The 15,499-nt window shown below is 50.6% G+C and overlaps 2 protein-coding genes across 3 annotated transcripts; one reads left to right on the top strand and one right to left on the bottom strand.

Annotated features, from left to right (window-relative positions):
- Nucleotides 1–574: 574 nt before the first annotated feature.
- Nucleotides 575–6,198, bottom strand: CDK2 (cyclin dependent kinase 2). The gene is given in 9 exon segments (XM_065934954.1): nucleotides 575–1,805; nucleotides 2,072–2,275; nucleotides 2,578–2,602; nucleotides 2,604–2,719; nucleotides 3,363–3,464; nucleotides 3,918–4,088; nucleotides 4,815–4,935; nucleotides 5,053–5,130; nucleotides 5,859–6,198. Coding segments are annotated over 9 exon segments (1,038 nt in total). The 5' UTR covers nucleotides 5,975–6,198; the 3' UTR covers nucleotides 575–1,700.
- A 68-nt stretch (nucleotides 6,199–6,266) lies between these two features.
- PMEL (premelanosome protein) lies at nucleotides 6,267–15,425 on the top strand. 2 transcript variants are annotated; one of them, XM_065934953.1, is made up of 14 exons: nucleotides 6,267–6,542; nucleotides 6,623–6,711; nucleotides 6,944–7,068; nucleotides 9,420–9,530; nucleotides 9,679–9,825; nucleotides 10,891–11,025; nucleotides 11,425–11,586; nucleotides 11,843–12,147; nucleotides 12,226–12,520; nucleotides 13,655–13,771; nucleotides 13,995–14,076; nucleotides 14,185–14,390; nucleotides 14,497–14,584; nucleotides 15,180–15,425. In XM_065934953.1, the coding sequence occupies exons 3-14, from the start codon at nucleotides 6,993–6,995 to the stop codon at nucleotides 15,319–15,321; spliced, it is 1,866 nt and encodes a 621-aa protein (XP_065791025.1). In that variant the 5' UTR covers nucleotides 6,267–6,542; nucleotides 6,623–6,711; nucleotides 6,944–6,992; the 3' UTR covers nucleotides 15,322–15,425. The 2 variants fall into 2 exon arrangements, with proteins under 2 accessions (XP_065791025.1, XP_065791024.1); XM_065934952.1 differs by having other exon boundaries at nucleotides 6,268–6,542; nucleotides 11,843–12,520.
- Nucleotides 15,426–15,499: the final 74 nt, after the last annotated feature.

Consider the following 15,499-nt stretch of genomic DNA (forward strand, 5'->3'; position numbering starts at 1 on the left):
GCTGGCCCTCGGGCAGTCTGAGATGTTTTCTGGTGAGCTGAGACAGTGGCAGGTCCAAGAACTGGTGGTTTGGGGAGGCTTTAGCTCCTTTACAATAATTTTCATACAGACGGTTGATATATTCAGAATCATATGTAAATGTGAGTAAGTATATTTGAAACACTCTGTTTGTGATATGCATTATTGGGAAACGCAGCGTCAGTGCGAATCCCCTTGGAGCCCACTTCCAACGTCGTCCTGCTCCTGAGCGCTGACAGACATTGCAGATCTCGAACTGGACCTTGCATGTATGTGTGTGTGATATGGGTGGTGGGTAGGGTGGTGAGACGCGCAGGTTTAGGGGAAAGTGAAGTAGGAAATACGTAAGCTTCACTTTCCCCAGCCGTAAAAAGGGGGCATTAATTCCCGCTTCGCCCACCCGCACAGTATCACATTGCATCAGAGGTCGAAATGGAGTGGGGTGGTTAGCCATGGTCAAACAGATTAAGAGGGGTCTGAAATCTATTATCACATACACACATCCATATTCTCTCACACCATTCTTTCAGTAAATACACAAAAGGGGAAAGAGATGAACTGTAAAACTAGGAACTTTTTAATCAGTTACAAACTAAATTACAAATAATGTTAACAGCAAGAACACTCAAGGACAAGAGGGGGAGAAGAGAGACAAAATCATGAAAAAAAAGCTTTAAAAAAAACACACAACATATTTGCATTACAAACCCCAAGGTGCACATGGCAACAATCCCCACCCATTCCCACTTAAAAAACTACTATAACCTGAAATATAAATATAATTGTTCATCCTTCTTTTAAAGAAATATTTTTTCCCCAATATCCCCACTCAGTCACAGCCCTAAGTGTCAGAATTCTCAAAATGATGTCTCTTTTACTCTTACGGGGTGGCCTTCAGAGGAAGATGGGACCTAGCACCTTAAGAATCTTAAAAAGAAGAGAAAAATTCAAACACCTTTCACTTGCCTCATAAGGCCAAGGTGAAGCACAGTCCCTGTCCCAGAGCCTCCTAGACACACCTTGCCCATAGGAGGGACAGGCAAGAAGCCTAGGAGCCATGGTTTCTGCTGCAGCCCCACTGGGACCGCAGAGACTAGGAGGCTGAGACTGGGAGTCCTGAGTCTCCCAGATGTTAGGTGAGATGAAACACTAAAACTAGGGTAGAAACCAGTCGGATCTATTTTTTTTAAACCTAATTCTTTAAAACAGGCCCCTCCATGTTTTTGTTTTGCTTGGTTTTCAAAGGTTCCAACTTAGCCCCCAATGCTATCAGTTGGCCTTACACAGTGGCTCTGGAGGCTTGGGGTCTTTAATCATCCCAGATACAGAAAATAATAATAGTGGGGCTTTCAGAGACTGGGATGGCAAACCTATGTGGACGGAGGAGAAAGTCTTTTTTTTTTTTTTTGTCTTTTAAAAAAATATCAGCCCTCTTAAGCAACGACTAAGAGGAGGGAGAGAGGGGAGTGGAGGCTGACTTAAGTGCATCTAATACTGAAGAGTCCTTTCAATTCCACCTATTTCTTCCCTCCACCCCATCATTCCAGAGTGGACTGGCTAAGAGGCGCAGGTGAGTGCTAAGGCAACCAGACAAGATCAGTGAGCTAAGAGCCTGGGCCAAGCCAGATTACACTCGCACTGGAGAAGAGGGTGATACTGGGGGTAGGGGCTTGAGAAGGCGATCAGAGTCGAAGGTGAGGTACTGGCTTGGTCACATCTTGGAAGAAAGGATGAGCCAGAGCTGCCTTGGCTGAAATCCGCTTGTTAGGGTCGTAGTGCAGCATTTGCTGGAGGGAGAGATGCATGCTGACTTCAGTAATGTGGTAACGGACTAGATGGGCAGCAGGTGTCGAGAAACTGGGAAACAGATTCCTTTCACCCCCAGTTCCCCTTTCCTCCTCCCTACATCTAATGGGTGAACCAACAAGAGGGAAGCAGAGACAAGGGAAATGCTGAGACCAGGAGTCCAGGGCCTCATTCTTCCTTCAAGCTAGAAAAACACTGCCCCGGGGGAGGGAACAAGAGGAAATGGATGCCCACTCCCGAGCCTCACCGATAACAAGCTCCGTCCATCTTCATCCAGGGGAGGCACCACTTTGCTAAAATCCTGCCTGGCCCACTTGGGGAAACTCGGCTTATAATCCGGCATAGAAGTAACTCCTGGCCAAACCACCTCATCTGGGGTTCCCAGGGTCCGAAAGATCCGGAAGAGTTGGTCGATCTCAGAATCTCCGGGGAATAGGGCCCGGCGGGTCACCTGAAGATGGGGAAAGGGGAAAGGCCAGGACCGACACTGGCGTCAATCAGAGCTGCCCGATGGATAACGGCGCTTCCCACGGGCAGTGGAAGGTCAGCAGGGCCCCATGACTCCCTCCCCAGCTCTTTCGTGGGCTCAGTCACACAGAGCCTGAGACAATGAAGTCCCTTCATCTGCCTCCTCGCCCCCTCCTTCCTTCCCCCAACCATGGTTTTGCAGATCCCCAAGGCTGGGTGGGGCTGGGAGCGGGTGAATGTCTGGGGTGCCACTGACATGTAGCAAAGGGATGTCAAGCCACTCACGGGGTATGGGGTAGACACTGCGGCCACCCCCTCCTTGTGATGCGGCCACTTCTAGATAGGAGCACAGCGGGCAGGGACTGTGTCTTCCATTTCTTCTGTGTTCCCCACAGCACCTAGCATGGTGCTGGGTACACACTAGGTGCTTGAGAGACGTATATGGGCAATTGTAAAGTATTGCACTGGGGGATAAATGCATGTTATATATGTGGGCTAATGGTCTCCATGCCCCCGTTACAACCCAGATAAGGGACCGTAAAACATACTGCTGATTTGATTTGAAAACTCAGCTCACTCCACTGTTGTATTAAAGGGAATGAGAGCTCCCTTATAAGGCTGGGCCTCAGGGATCCTTCAATCTGAAAAGCCAGAGGTTGAGGGAGGACATGTCTGCAGTTTAAATAAAAGATGTGGATAAGGTGAATACAGCTGGCCTCACCACTTCCTGATGCCCTAAAATAAGGTCTACAGGCAAATGAAGGAGATGTTAAATGGAAATTATTTTCCCAAATATATGTAGGCTAAAGCTAGCGCAGTTGCAGAAATGATTTAGCTCAGTTTGGAGATAAGATTTGTATACTGGATGCTAGGCTGTCTGAGGCTGTCCTAACATTGTGGTTGACAACAGGGATGACAGCCGTCTCCTTTCTCTACCACCCCCTTTGTGCTACTCTAGAGGAAGAGCCCTGTGATAAGAGAAGGACCATGGGTCTGGGCCAAGAAACAGTTCTGTTGTTCTTAAATGTGGGAAGGAGTGGGCTGGGTAGACCATGGGCATGCCTCCATACCATCTCAGCAAAGATGCACCCGAGGCTCCATATGTCCACTGCTGTGGAGTAGTATTTGCAGCCCAGAAGGATTTCCGGTGCTCGGTACCACAGAGTCACCACCTGAGGACAAGAGCATATAGGACATGAAGATACCCACACGTCGGTTCCTAAACACTATTCTGCTAACTCAGTTTCTTAACAAGCAGCTTCTATCCCGCCATCCTCCCCTCCCCTCTCATTGCCCCTAAGTAAAATAACTGGGTACAACTTGTTAGGCCAGAGTTAGCCTAATCCATGGTTCTGGGGAACATATATTCTGAACCCCCAATTTGCAACCTTCTTGGAAGACTTGAGGCAAGCGGTCATAATTTTACATTTCATGCCATCCACCTGTCCCCTGGCTCGGTATGTATCAATATATGAATTCTGTGCATACTCTAAGACCTCTTGGGGTGTCAGAGATACTTTCCATCTAGTGAGAAACTGCTGGCCAGACCGTTACTAAAAACTCTGTGAATGTCCTTGTTAACACCTCCCAGGAAGTTCAGAGAAGACACGCAGAGGAGGACTCACCTCGTGGGTGTAAGTACGAACAGGGACTCCAAAAGCTCTGGCGAGTCCAAAGTCTGCTAGCTTGATGGACCCATCGGCGTTGATAAGCAGATTCTGAGGTTTAAGGTCTCGGTGCAGGACCCGATGAGAGTGGCAGAAAGCTAGGCCCTGGAGCAGCTGAAACAAGTAGCTCTGACAAGGGGAGAGAAAAACTGTGTTTTTCTACCACTGTGAGCAGATTAGGGTCTCCTCTGTAACTCCAAAGTCCTACTAAAGCCTTTACTAGTTAAATTGTAATTATATGTTTACAAGCTATTTCTCCAATTGGACTGTCAACCAGTGAGGATAAGATCAGGTCTCATTCAGTTTTGCATTTATGTTCCATATTGTGGGTCCTACACATTGAAGGTGTTTAATAAATGTGTGTTGGATAAATGTTTGTTGGTTGATCGAAAGTAGCTTCTGGAGTAAGGAACCAGGAAAAACGGATGACGGAGACTCACTGGCTATTTCTCCCACCAAACAGGTGGAAGGGTTTTCTGGAGGCGTCTACCAAGTCCCTCCAGTCCCACTTATCTGAGTTTCATCTCAAGAACCTTCCACCTGAGCTGCTCAGTTGACTCACTAGAGTTTCAACTTCTTTGATTCCCCTGCCCAGCCCTAGGGTTAAAAGCATAATGAGCAGTGAAAGAGCCACAAGAAAAGGTTGTGTGTGTGTGTGTGTGTGTGTGTGTGTGTGTGTGTGTGTGTGTGTGTAGGGGGGTGAAAGAGCCACAAGAAAAGGTTGTGTGTGTGTGTGTGTGTGTGTGTGTGTGTGTGTGTGTGTGTAGGGGGGTGAGGGCTGGGAAGGAAGCCAGGCCTGCCTTCATTCCCCCCAAGACATGCCCATGTTGGGGAGGAGTTGATGAGAAGGCGTACCTTTATGAGCGGAAGAGGGATGCCAGTGAGCGTGGAGGCATCCATGAATTTCTTGAGATCCTGGTGCAGAAACTCAAAAACCAGGTAGAGTTTGTTTTCTGTGTGAATGACATCCAGCAGCCTAGAGAAGGGGGAGGTCCAGGAATACACGTGAGGGAGAGAAAGGCCGAGACAACACAAACAGAAGACATCCTCCTTTACTGTCAGAGCACCTCCCACCTCCCAGATACATACTTACTTGACAATATTAGGGTGATTAAGCTCCTTAAGCAGAGAGATCTCTCGTATGGCAGTACTGGGTACACCCTCTGTCTCACTTGCAGAAGTTGGGAAATCAGAGGTGGGAATGTGGTTACAAATATTCCTCTTCCCTCAGTACAGTCATCCCCCCCACCCCGTCCCCGGCCCCCACCATCCCAGCATCCCCTAAGAAAATGAGAGAAAGGGTGCTTCAGGGGTTAATTCATGGATGGACAGGAGTGGCCTTTTAGACACATTAGGATCATCATTTCTTCTTTGCCCATGGTTAGGTTAGCAAAGCCTCTTGGTGAAGGTGAAGTTAAAAGGGGGATAAAAGTGTGTGTCGGAGGGGAGTAACAGCACCCAGCCTCTCTAGAGGTGCCAGTGAGGTTCAACTGCCGTTCTTTTGAAAAAGAGCATTCTAAGATGCGGGTGGGGTTGGGGCACTGAGGGCTCGTCTAGTCGTGTATAAGGGTACTCTTTACCGCTTATCACAAAACCCATCTCCTCGTCCGGGAGTCCTGGATCCCATCTCAAAAGGCTCCTTCCTCTTCCTGACTCTTTCTGACTGTACATTTGGGGACATCGCCCGCCTTTGGGGAGGAAATTTCCCACGGATTCGACACTACCCTGTAGTCTCCGCCGGGAAACCCTCTACTCGTCCTTCAACCCACCTCTCCTCTTCAAAAGGCTTCCCTCCCAGCCACCTTCCGGTCCCGGGGAGGCTACCCGCCTGTGGCGGTGGGGGCGGGGGGCACTCAGGGAGTTCCCGAGTCGGGAGTCCCGGGTACAGAGGCCACTCACGTGTCCAGGCGGATTTTTTTAAGCGCCACCACTTCTCCCGTCAACTTGTTTTTGGCTTTGTACACAACTCCGTACGTTCCCTCTCCGATCTTTTCCACTTTTTGGAAGTTCTCCATGAAGCGCTAGCGAGCCGGGTCAGCCCGGCCCTGGAGCGGGGGCCTGGGAACCCTGCAGAAAACGGCACCCAGCTCCCGGGGGCCGAGGAGGGAAACACGGCCCGGCACCGCGACCCGAGGTCGGGATGGAACGCAGAGTATCCCTCGCTCTTGTCAATTTGTCCAACTTGAAACAATATTGCCGCCTCCCCCCTCCAGTTCCCTGCCGCCACCAGAAGCCCCGCCTCTCCTTCCCGCGTTTCCCTGGCTCCTCCCTCAGGCCTTCCTATTGGTCCACGTCAGAGGGGGCGGTGCCAGCCCTGCGTCCCTCGCGCGAACGACCCCACCCCGAGCAACTTTGGTTCCGAGGAGTGTTAATGATAAATTTTTTCTGGGTGGGGAGGCTCAACACCTTTTCCCAAGTATCTGATTTGGGGTCGCGTTTCCTCCTTGTGTCCTGAGTCTATAGGGATTTCCTGATCTCTAATTCGCCGTTTTCACTACCCCTAGGAAAATATGTATTGACCTAAGATTAAATTCCACCTCGCCCTGGAACCTCCTCTGAAAGCAGGCAACTGGAAATCTCACTGTAAGCGTTTCCTGGGGCTCCAAAGAGTCGTTGTCCCGCTTCTCTCAGCCTACCCCAATACTGTCTGTTTTCGGATCCAGGGTCACTGCTTCTACAGTTATTTTGAGAGGTTCCTGGTTTGACTCACAATAGATTGATCCACTCTCCAATGATGAACTGTGCGTGTCCGGTACGTGTTACGTTTTGTAGCTGCCCTTCAGTCATTTTTTCCCCCGAGGGGAGATGGAGTGCTTTAACATGAGACACCCTGGAAAGCCAGAAACTGTCAATGAGCAGCAGGATGTCCGGGGACCAGGATCCCTCCTCGGTTCTGCCTTTCTCAGGTCATTCTGCTCCTCCCAGGATTTGCCTGGAGGGAGGGGAGGAAGGGCTATGCAAATGAGCACCCTCTTCTTATACAGGGGTTTGTCCAACACCCCAGAGTCTTTGGTTGCTGGAAGGAAGAACAGGATGGATCTGGTGCTGAGAAAATATCTTCTCCATGTGGCTCTGATGGGTGTTCTCCTGGCTGTAGGGGCCACAGAAGGTGAGTGTGGGATGTGTGGACATGAACAAGTGTGAATTTGGATTTGCACGCCTGCTCTGGTTTTTCTCTCCCTAAGACGGAAGATATCAGCAGCGCTTCAGGTGTCTCCCAACCATTTGATTTGGTGAGGACATGGGCAACTGAGCTCCCTCCCCACATGAAGATTTGGGTGCATGTGTGTTCAGGCACTTGGGACTGAACCTGAAAACAATCCCATCTACCTGGAAGGGTGAGAGAACAGTATGTCCCTGTGGCCCTAATTTTGAGATGCTCTGAATAGTGAGCTGGAACGTGGGTGCCTAGTTAGTAAAATGAGTGGAAACTCATTTAGGCATTGTCCCAGGCACTTGGGATAGGGTATTTAAGGTGAGGAGAAAGAGAATGTGGCACTGGATAGAAGGCACCTCATCCCCTCTTTGGGATGGGCATGGGTGAACACAACCCAGGCTTTTGTTCTGGGGCTGGAAGAGACAGGCAGAGGGGTCTCAGCTGAGCATCACATGAAAGGGCTCTGGGGGATTGGGGCCTCGTGACAGGACCAAGGGGTGGGGGTGGGGGTGGTGAGAGGGTCTGGAATGTCCCGTGCTGCTCTGAGGGAGCATTGGGAGTGGAGAAAGAATGGGGCATCTTATGATTCTCTTGTTCTTGTGGTGAGATCTTCAGATCCTGCCCCAGGAGCATCAGCCCGGTTTCTGGTACATTTTAGAGGCAGAGTGAGGATAGACTGTGATGTGCAGAAGTATCTACACTGTGCCCCAGTGCCCTCTTTCTCTAGATGCCTCGTCTCACAGACTTCTTGGAACTTCTCCTTGATCTGACTTCCCTCATTCATGGTGTCGTTTCAAGTCTTTTTCTTTCACTATGTTCGTTATTGTATTCTGGAAATATTCTGTTCATATGTGTCCACCCAAGGCTCTTAAAATATTGTGCTTACTTTCTGGATCCGGATTTTTTAAATCATAAGAAGACATTTTTTTCCCATTTATTTTTATTCATTGGAGGCTAATTACTTTACAATATTGTAGTGGTTTTTGCCATACATTGACATGAATCAGCCATGGATTTACATGTGTTCCCCATCCCGATCCCTCCTCCCAAGAAGATATTTTTATATATTTCATGAAATTTTGCATGGACTGAATTTGGTAATTTTGTCTAGTGTGAACTAACACTGTGTTTATTTAAGAAAATATTCTTTTTTTTTTTTTTTTCAGAAACCTACTGAATTTGTAGGTTTTTAAAATAGCATGATGTCTGGGATTTGCTTTTGAATGCTTCAGCCAACAAACAAACAATAAAAATAAAGGATAGATAAAGCAAATGTGACAAAATGTTGATAGTTGTTGGACCTGGGGGAGGCACATGCAGAGCCATCACATCACTTTTTTTCAGACCTCTTTCTTAGTCAGTTATAATAATTTTGTTTGTCCTCGCTCCCAATTTCTACCTGCCTCTAGTCCATCCTCCTCACTGCTTGCCAAAGTGATCCTTCTAAAACACCAATCTGATCATATTCAAAAAGCTTTTGAAGGGTAAATTTTATGGCACATGACATATCTCAATACAACAAACAAAATCATCTGAGGTGCCCTCGCCTGCAGGATCAAGTCCAAACTCCTTTGCCTGGCACTTAAAGCTCCCACTCCATTTTCCCGGCCTCATCTCTCACGATGCACATCGGCCACGTTGCTAGTGGTCTCCTGTCATGCCACGTGCTTCTATAATTCCCTGTATCTGCTCATGCTGGGCCTTCTGCCTAGAATGCTTTATGCCCCAGGCCAACTATTTACTGAGCCTTCTCCAGTCCACCAGAGTGCAATTTACCTGTTTAAATCTCATTTTGTTATACACTGTGCATGTCTATTATGGTTCATCTTAAGCAATGCCTTGAATTATAGCAATTTATGTATATGTCTATTTCATATACTTTAACCTGAACCCCTTCAGAACCATTTCTTTTTCATTTCTTAAGTTCTTTGCACCTAACCCAGTGCCTGGTACGTGGTGGGTATTCAGTAGATTAAAATGCACTTTAAGGGCCTCCCCTTGTTGTCATTCAAGTAGCGAAGGCTCTGTGCTCCCAGTGCAGGGGACCAGGGTTCACGCTCAGCTCAGGGAACTAGATCCCACAGGTCACAACTCGGAGTGTGCACGGCACAACTACCTGAGTCCACACGCCACAGCTGATCGAAGCTCCCTCGTGCTGCCACTAAGTCCTAGCACAGCTAAATAAATATGGTTTTAAATGCACTTTAAATGTGAGAGTGAATGATGTGTCACAGACAGTGTTGTCCTCTGAGAAGGGAGTGAGTAATGATTTGAGGGCCCTCACAGTGTATCTTCCTTTTTAGGACCCAGAGACAGGGACTGGCCCGGTGTCTCAAGGCAGCTCAGAGTGAAAGCATGGAACAGACAGCTGTACCCGGAGTGGACAGAAAGTCCGGGGCCTGACTGCTGGCGAGGTAGGAACTTGGCAGTCTCCAGGGAGGACGTGATGGAAATGGGGAGGGGAGGGGAACGGGGTCGAATGTAGTTGGGAAGATAGGAAAGGAAAAGGCATACAGGGAGGAGAAGCCAAGGAGTTCCAGCTAACGCAGGTGCCCTTTCTAGGTGGCCGTGTATCCCTGAAGGTCAGCAATGATGGGCCTACGTTGATTGGGGCAAATGCCTCCTTCTCTATTGCCCTGCTCTTTCCTAAAAGCCAAAAGGTGCTGCCGGATGGGCGGGTCATCTGGGCCAACAACACCGTCGTCAATGGTGAGTGCCTCTGAGCTCCAGGCCTCCTTCCCAAGGTCCAGAATCCCTGGTATCCCGAAAGAGCTCAACAAATCTGCCTCCCCGTCCTCTTCTTCTTCTTCTTTTTTTTTTTTTTTTTTACAAATTATATATGTAACACATATTCACCGCAGAAAACTTAGAAAACACAGATAAAGCAAAAAGAAAAAAAATTATAGTTCCCCAAATGGGGCACAGAAGACGCAGTGGACACAGAAGTTGGATAGACTTGGATTTAAACTGGTTATCAGTATGTGACCCTGGGCAAGTCACTGAATTGATTTGTGCTTCCATTCCCTTATCTATAGAATGGGGGTGATAGCACTTTAAAAGGTTGCTGTAAGGATGCCAGTGTGATAATATGTAAAGAATTTAGCAGAATGCCTGCCCTGTGCCGTGCTCAGTTGCTTAGTTTAGACGCTCTGCGACCCCATGGACTGCAGCCCACAGCCTCCTCCGTCCATGTGGACTCTCCAGGCAAGAATACTGGAGTGGGTTGCCATGCCCTCCTCCAGGGGATCTTCCCAACTCAGTATTAGTTGATGCCGTTAGTTTTACTTTTAGTCCACTAGTTAGAGCACATCATCCTAGACATGTTGCTACATGGCCTAGCAATCTGTGTCCAGGTAAGAACATGCATGTGTGTGCTCAGTGGCTCAGCCGTATCTGACTCTTTGCGACCCCATGGACTGTAGCCTGCGAAAGCTCCTCTGCCCATGGGATTGCCCAGACAAGAATACTGGAGCAGGTTGCCGTTTCTTCCTCCAGGGCATCTTTCAACACGGGGATTGAATCCTGTGTCTCCCGCAGCGGCAGGTGTGTTCTTTACCACTGAGGCCCCTGGGAAGCCCCTTAGGTATACACATAGGGATCTTTCAGTATAGTTCCCATTGTCCCCTCTACCACTCCAAATAGGTTATACCGAGGAGAATGTATACTGGTAGCTAGGCAGTATTCCCGGAGCCCCTCTCTGGGAGTCATGTTAAAGGTTTTGGTGTACAGTAAGGAAGGCCAGGGATTGAGGGAGACTTGGTATCTTCTTTTCAGGGAGCCAGGTGTGGGGAGGACAGCTGGTATATCCCCAAGAACCTGATGATACCTGCATCTTCCCCGATGGGGATGCCTGCCCTTCTGGCCCTCTATCTCAGAAAAGATGCTTTGTTTATGTCTGGAAGACCTGGGGTAAGAGTCTCCCTTCTCTGGCCTGTCATTCACACTTGAATTCAGTTCTTCCTACCTAATCCCCTTTCTTTTGGTCCCATCCCTAATTCTGTGAGTTTCCCTAATCTTCACTTCCCCCATGGAGTGAAGGACCCCAAGAAGTCCTTCCTCTTCCACAGCACCTAGTCAATTCTATTATACTTCTTTCTGGGAGCCCTGCTCCAATTATAGTCCCATCCCATGGACCCTCTCATAAGGACTCCTTTCCTGCCCAACATATGCAGGCTTACAAACACTCTCTGAAATAACCATCCTTGATACATCTCCTGACCTTCCTTCTCTGGTTCCCTGTCTCTAACCCTGCCCCAGTCCCCTTTGACCAGTAACTCACTTCCCTACTCTTCTTTCCCAAAACCTCAGACCAATACTGGCAAGTTCTGGGGGGCCCAGTGTCTGGACTGAGCATCGGGACGGACAAGGCAGTGCCGGGCACACATGACATGGAAGTGACCGTCTACCACCGCCGGGGGCCCCAGAGCTACGTGCCCCTCGCTCGCTCCAGCTCAGCCTTCACCGTCACTGGTAAGGGCTGAGGAGGGGACAAGGCCAGCTGCAGGGCAGGAGAAGGTGGGGAGGCTGGGCTGGACAGGAAAGGGGAAAGAGGAAATGGTGTGTAACCTTGCAGGGGCAGAACCAGGAAGGTGTGGGCAGAGGGATGTGGGGCTTGGAGCCCATGAAGGGCCAGGCAGCTTGGGTTGGTTGAAAACTATGGCTGTGAAAGAAGCAGCTGAAAGAATGAAGAACTTAGGGTTCTCACTTTCTCTGACTCCAATCCCAGACCAGGTGCCCTTCTCCGTGAGTGTGTCTCAGCTGCAGGCCTTGGATGGAAGGAACAAGCGCTTCCTGAGAAAGCAGCCTCTGACCTTTGCCCTCCAGCTCCATGATCCCAGTGGCTATCTGGCTGGGGCTGACCTTTCCTACACCTGGGACTTTGGTGACAGCACAGGGACCCTGATCTCTCGGGCACTCGTGGTCACTCACACCTACCTAGAGTCTGGCCCAGTCACTGCGCAGGTGGTGCTCCAGGCTGCCGTTCCTCTCGCCTGTGGCTCCTCTCCAGTCCCGGGCACCACAGATGGGCAGGTGCCAACTGCAGAGGCCCCTGGCACCACAGCTGGGCAGGTGCCTACTGCAGAGGCCCCTGGCACCACAGCTGGGCAGGTGCCAACTGCAGAGGCCCCTGGCACCACAGCTGGGCAGGTACCAACCACAGAGAGTGTAGGTACCACACCTGAGCAGGTGGCAACCTCCCAAGTCTTAGGTACCACACCAGCAGAGATGCCAACTGGAGAGGCTTCAGTTACGGCACCTGAAGTGTCAACTACAGAGCCCTCTGGAGCCAGGGTTACACAGGGAACAGCCCCAGAGCTGGCGGAGACCACAGCTGGAGAGGTGTCCACTCCTGAGCCTACGGGTTCAAATACCAGCCCATTCATGCCTAGAGAAGGAATTGCAGGTAAGGGGGCCACCATGAATGAGTTCATGGAGGTGGGGCATTTGGCACTGCTCTGAAGACCTGAAAGAATTACTCAGGACCCAGATGTTACCCAATCCTTAGCTCAGCAGTGGAGTCCCCTCAGGGTCTTCCCTGGTTTTAAAACCCCCTAAGTCCCTCTTAATGGCACAGAACAGATCCAGAGTTCAGGAAACCAGGGTCTCCTCCTAGCCCATGGGGAGAGAGCTTATTGCCTCTCCATCCCTGAGAAGAGTTGTTCCCTGAAGAGAAGTTCAGGGAGCCGTCTGTGACGGTGGTGCTGTCATCTCTGACTCTTTGCGACCTCATGGACTATGGCCACCAGGCTCCTCTGTCCATGGAATTCTCCAGGCCATTCCCTTCTCCAGGGGATTTTCCCTGCCCAGGGATCAAACCCGCATTGGCAGGTGGATTCTTTACCCCTGAGCCACCTAGAAAGCCCCATGTGATCATTGAAAGTGAAGTTGCTCAGTTGTGTCCGACTTGTAGCGGCCCCATGGACTGCAGCCCACCAGGCTCCTCCGTCCGTGGGATTTTCCAGGCAAGAGTACTGGAGTGGGTTGCCATTTCCTTCTCCAGAGGATCTTCCCGACCCAGGGATCAAACCTGGGTCTCCCGCATTGTAGACAGACGCTTTACCGTCTGAGCCACCAGGGAAGTCCAACATGTGATCATTAGATAGTACTTATACCTCATTTTCTGGTTAAGTGTAAATGCACAGAGATCTTTCTCATTTCTGACACCATTTCCCAGCCCTGGATTCCCAGCCCAAAGTAGGTTTACCTGGAATTGTGGTAGGAACACTAAAAGGGGGGGAGACAGCGACCCTCTAATGACTAGCACGTGTCAGATGTCTGACCCAGGACCTGGCACAGTGCAGGCTGTGATTAACATCTGGGATTTCTAAAACGCCAACTCTAACCCTAACTGTGACTCTGGGGCAGTCACTTCTCTTGGGCCTGTTTCTTTATCTAAAAAAAGGAGAGTTCCCAGCTCTTGTCTGATTCTAAGCCTGGATCCAGTAGCTCTGACTCTACCTGGGAAAGTGCCTGTTGGGCCTGTTTTCAGGTTAGTCGTCTGTTTCTTGACTTTGCCTCTGTAATCCTCTCGTGCCAGGCCCCCTGCGCCCCCTGCCGGATGACACCGCCACCTTAGTGCTGGCGAGGCGCCAGGCCCCGCTGGACTGTGTTCTGTATCGCTATGGCTCCTCTTCCCTCACCCTGGATATTGTCCGTGAGTCTAGCCTACATTGTCCGCGAGCTGGTGGAGGGGGCGTGCGCTGCTTAGGGTTGCCCGGTGGGAGCACACCTGGGAAGGAGTTACTCACCTGGACAAGGAGAATACCCAAACCCCAGGGGTTTCATATGAAGGCAGGAGAATGGGACCTTCCTGTCCATGGGCCTTGGGGGAGGAGGATAAGTACCGGAGTCTGACTTAAAATCTTGCAACTTTGCAGAGGGTATTGAGAGTGCTGAGATCCTACAGGCTGTGTCATCCAGCGGAGACGCATTTGAGCTGACTGTGTCTTGCCAAGGCGGGTGAGTGTCCCACGGTTGCCCTGAGAACTCCTGGGGTGACTGCTGCCCTGTTCTCTGGGGTCTATGCCCCTTCCCAGATCCCCGGACGTAAGCTGGCATCTCTTCCAGGCTGCCCAAGGAAGCCTGCATGGACATCTCGTCGCCAGGGTGTCAGCCGCCGGCCCAGCGGCTGTGCCAGCCCGTGGCCCCCAGCCCAGCCTGCCAGCTGGTTCTGCACCAGGTGCTGGAGGGCGGCTCAGGGACCTACTGCCTCAATGTGTCTCTGGCTGACGCCAACAGCCTGGCGATGGTCAGCACCCAGCTTGTCATGCCTGGTAGGTAGTTGGACAAGAGGTAGGATGAAGACACGGGGAGATGGTAGGGGTCACTACTAGAGGAAGCAGACACTGAATGTAGCCGTATCCGGGATTCCACCCGTAGGTCAAGAAGCAGGCCTCAGGCAGGCTCCTCTGTTCGTGGGCGTCTTGCTGGTGCTGACGGCTTTGCTGCTCGCATCTCTGATATACAGGTGAGATCCCCGCCATCCCGCTCCCGCTCCCTCACCCCTTACCACCACCGCCACTCTTCCTCAGGGAAGAGACCACCAACCCCTTTGGGAAAGTGTAGAGTCCGGGAAAGAGCCCAGACTTGGAAGTTCAACAGGTCTAGGCTGCAGTCTTGCTGGTGGGATCCTGGGGAAGTCGGTTAACCCTTCTGAGCCTCTGCAAAGTAGGGAACCTAATACCCGTCCTGTGGGGCTGTCAGGGCTCCAGACAATGTGAGTAAATCACCTGGTTCTGAAACAAAAGTGCAATAAACGACGACCTTAATGGCTGTTGTTACGACAACATCAACAGTGGAGGAGGCTGGTGCACTGCGTTCTCCACCTGCCAGAAAGGCAAATCCCCTGAGGCCCTCAAAGCAGAGAAGCGTGTAGGTGAGAGGGAAACGGTCAGAGCTTACCAGAAACATAAGAGAGGATAAACCCTGTTGGTGAGAAGAGGAGGCAGCCAGGATCAAGGCCAAGTCAACCTGGGTTATGGTTTAGCCTTTCTCTTGGAGAAGCACAAAGAGGCTGCCATCGACCACCGCTGACCACTATCCCTGCTTTCTCCCCGTATCAGGCGCAGACTTACGAAGCAAGGCTCAGCAGTCCCCCTTCCCCAGCTGCCGCACGGTGGAACCCCGTGGCTGCGTCTGCCCTGGGTCTTCCGCTCCTGCCCCGTTGGTGAGAGCAGACCCCTCCTCAGCCGGCAGCAGGTCTGAGAGCTCTTACGTGACATCATTTACCCAGGTGGAGAGCGAGGCCTGTCTTTTCTCTGGTCTTCCTCAGAGACTACCACTGCCTGAAATAAAGACTCAGAACCTGATGCTGTTATTTCCTTGTTTCTGGAAGAATCTTTGTCACTTAAGGAGGGGAGGGATAAAGGAAGGAGGTGTACCA

This window comes from Muntiacus reevesi, chromosome 4 (assembly GCF_963930625.1).
Source record: "Muntiacus reevesi chromosome 4, mMunRee1.1, whole genome shotgun sequence".
NCBI classification, from domain to species: Eukaryota; Metazoa; Chordata; class Mammalia; order Artiodactyla; family Cervidae; genus Muntiacus; species Muntiacus reevesi.

Excerpts from the sequence above, each read along its gene's own strand:
- PMEL (XM_065934952.1), top strand. The coding sequence starts at position 6,993 with ATGGATCTGGTGCTGAGAAAATATCTTCTCCATGTGGCTCTGATGGGT. Across the intron at positions 9,826-10,890 it reads CAACAACACCGTCGTCAATG|GGAGCCAGGTGTGGGGAGGA; the intron begins GTGAGTGCCTCT and ends TCTTCTTTTCAG. Across the intron at positions 14,585-15,179 it reads CTCGCATCTCTGATATACAG|GCGCAGACTTACGAAGCAAG; the intron begins GTGAGATCCCCG and ends TCCCCGTATCAG.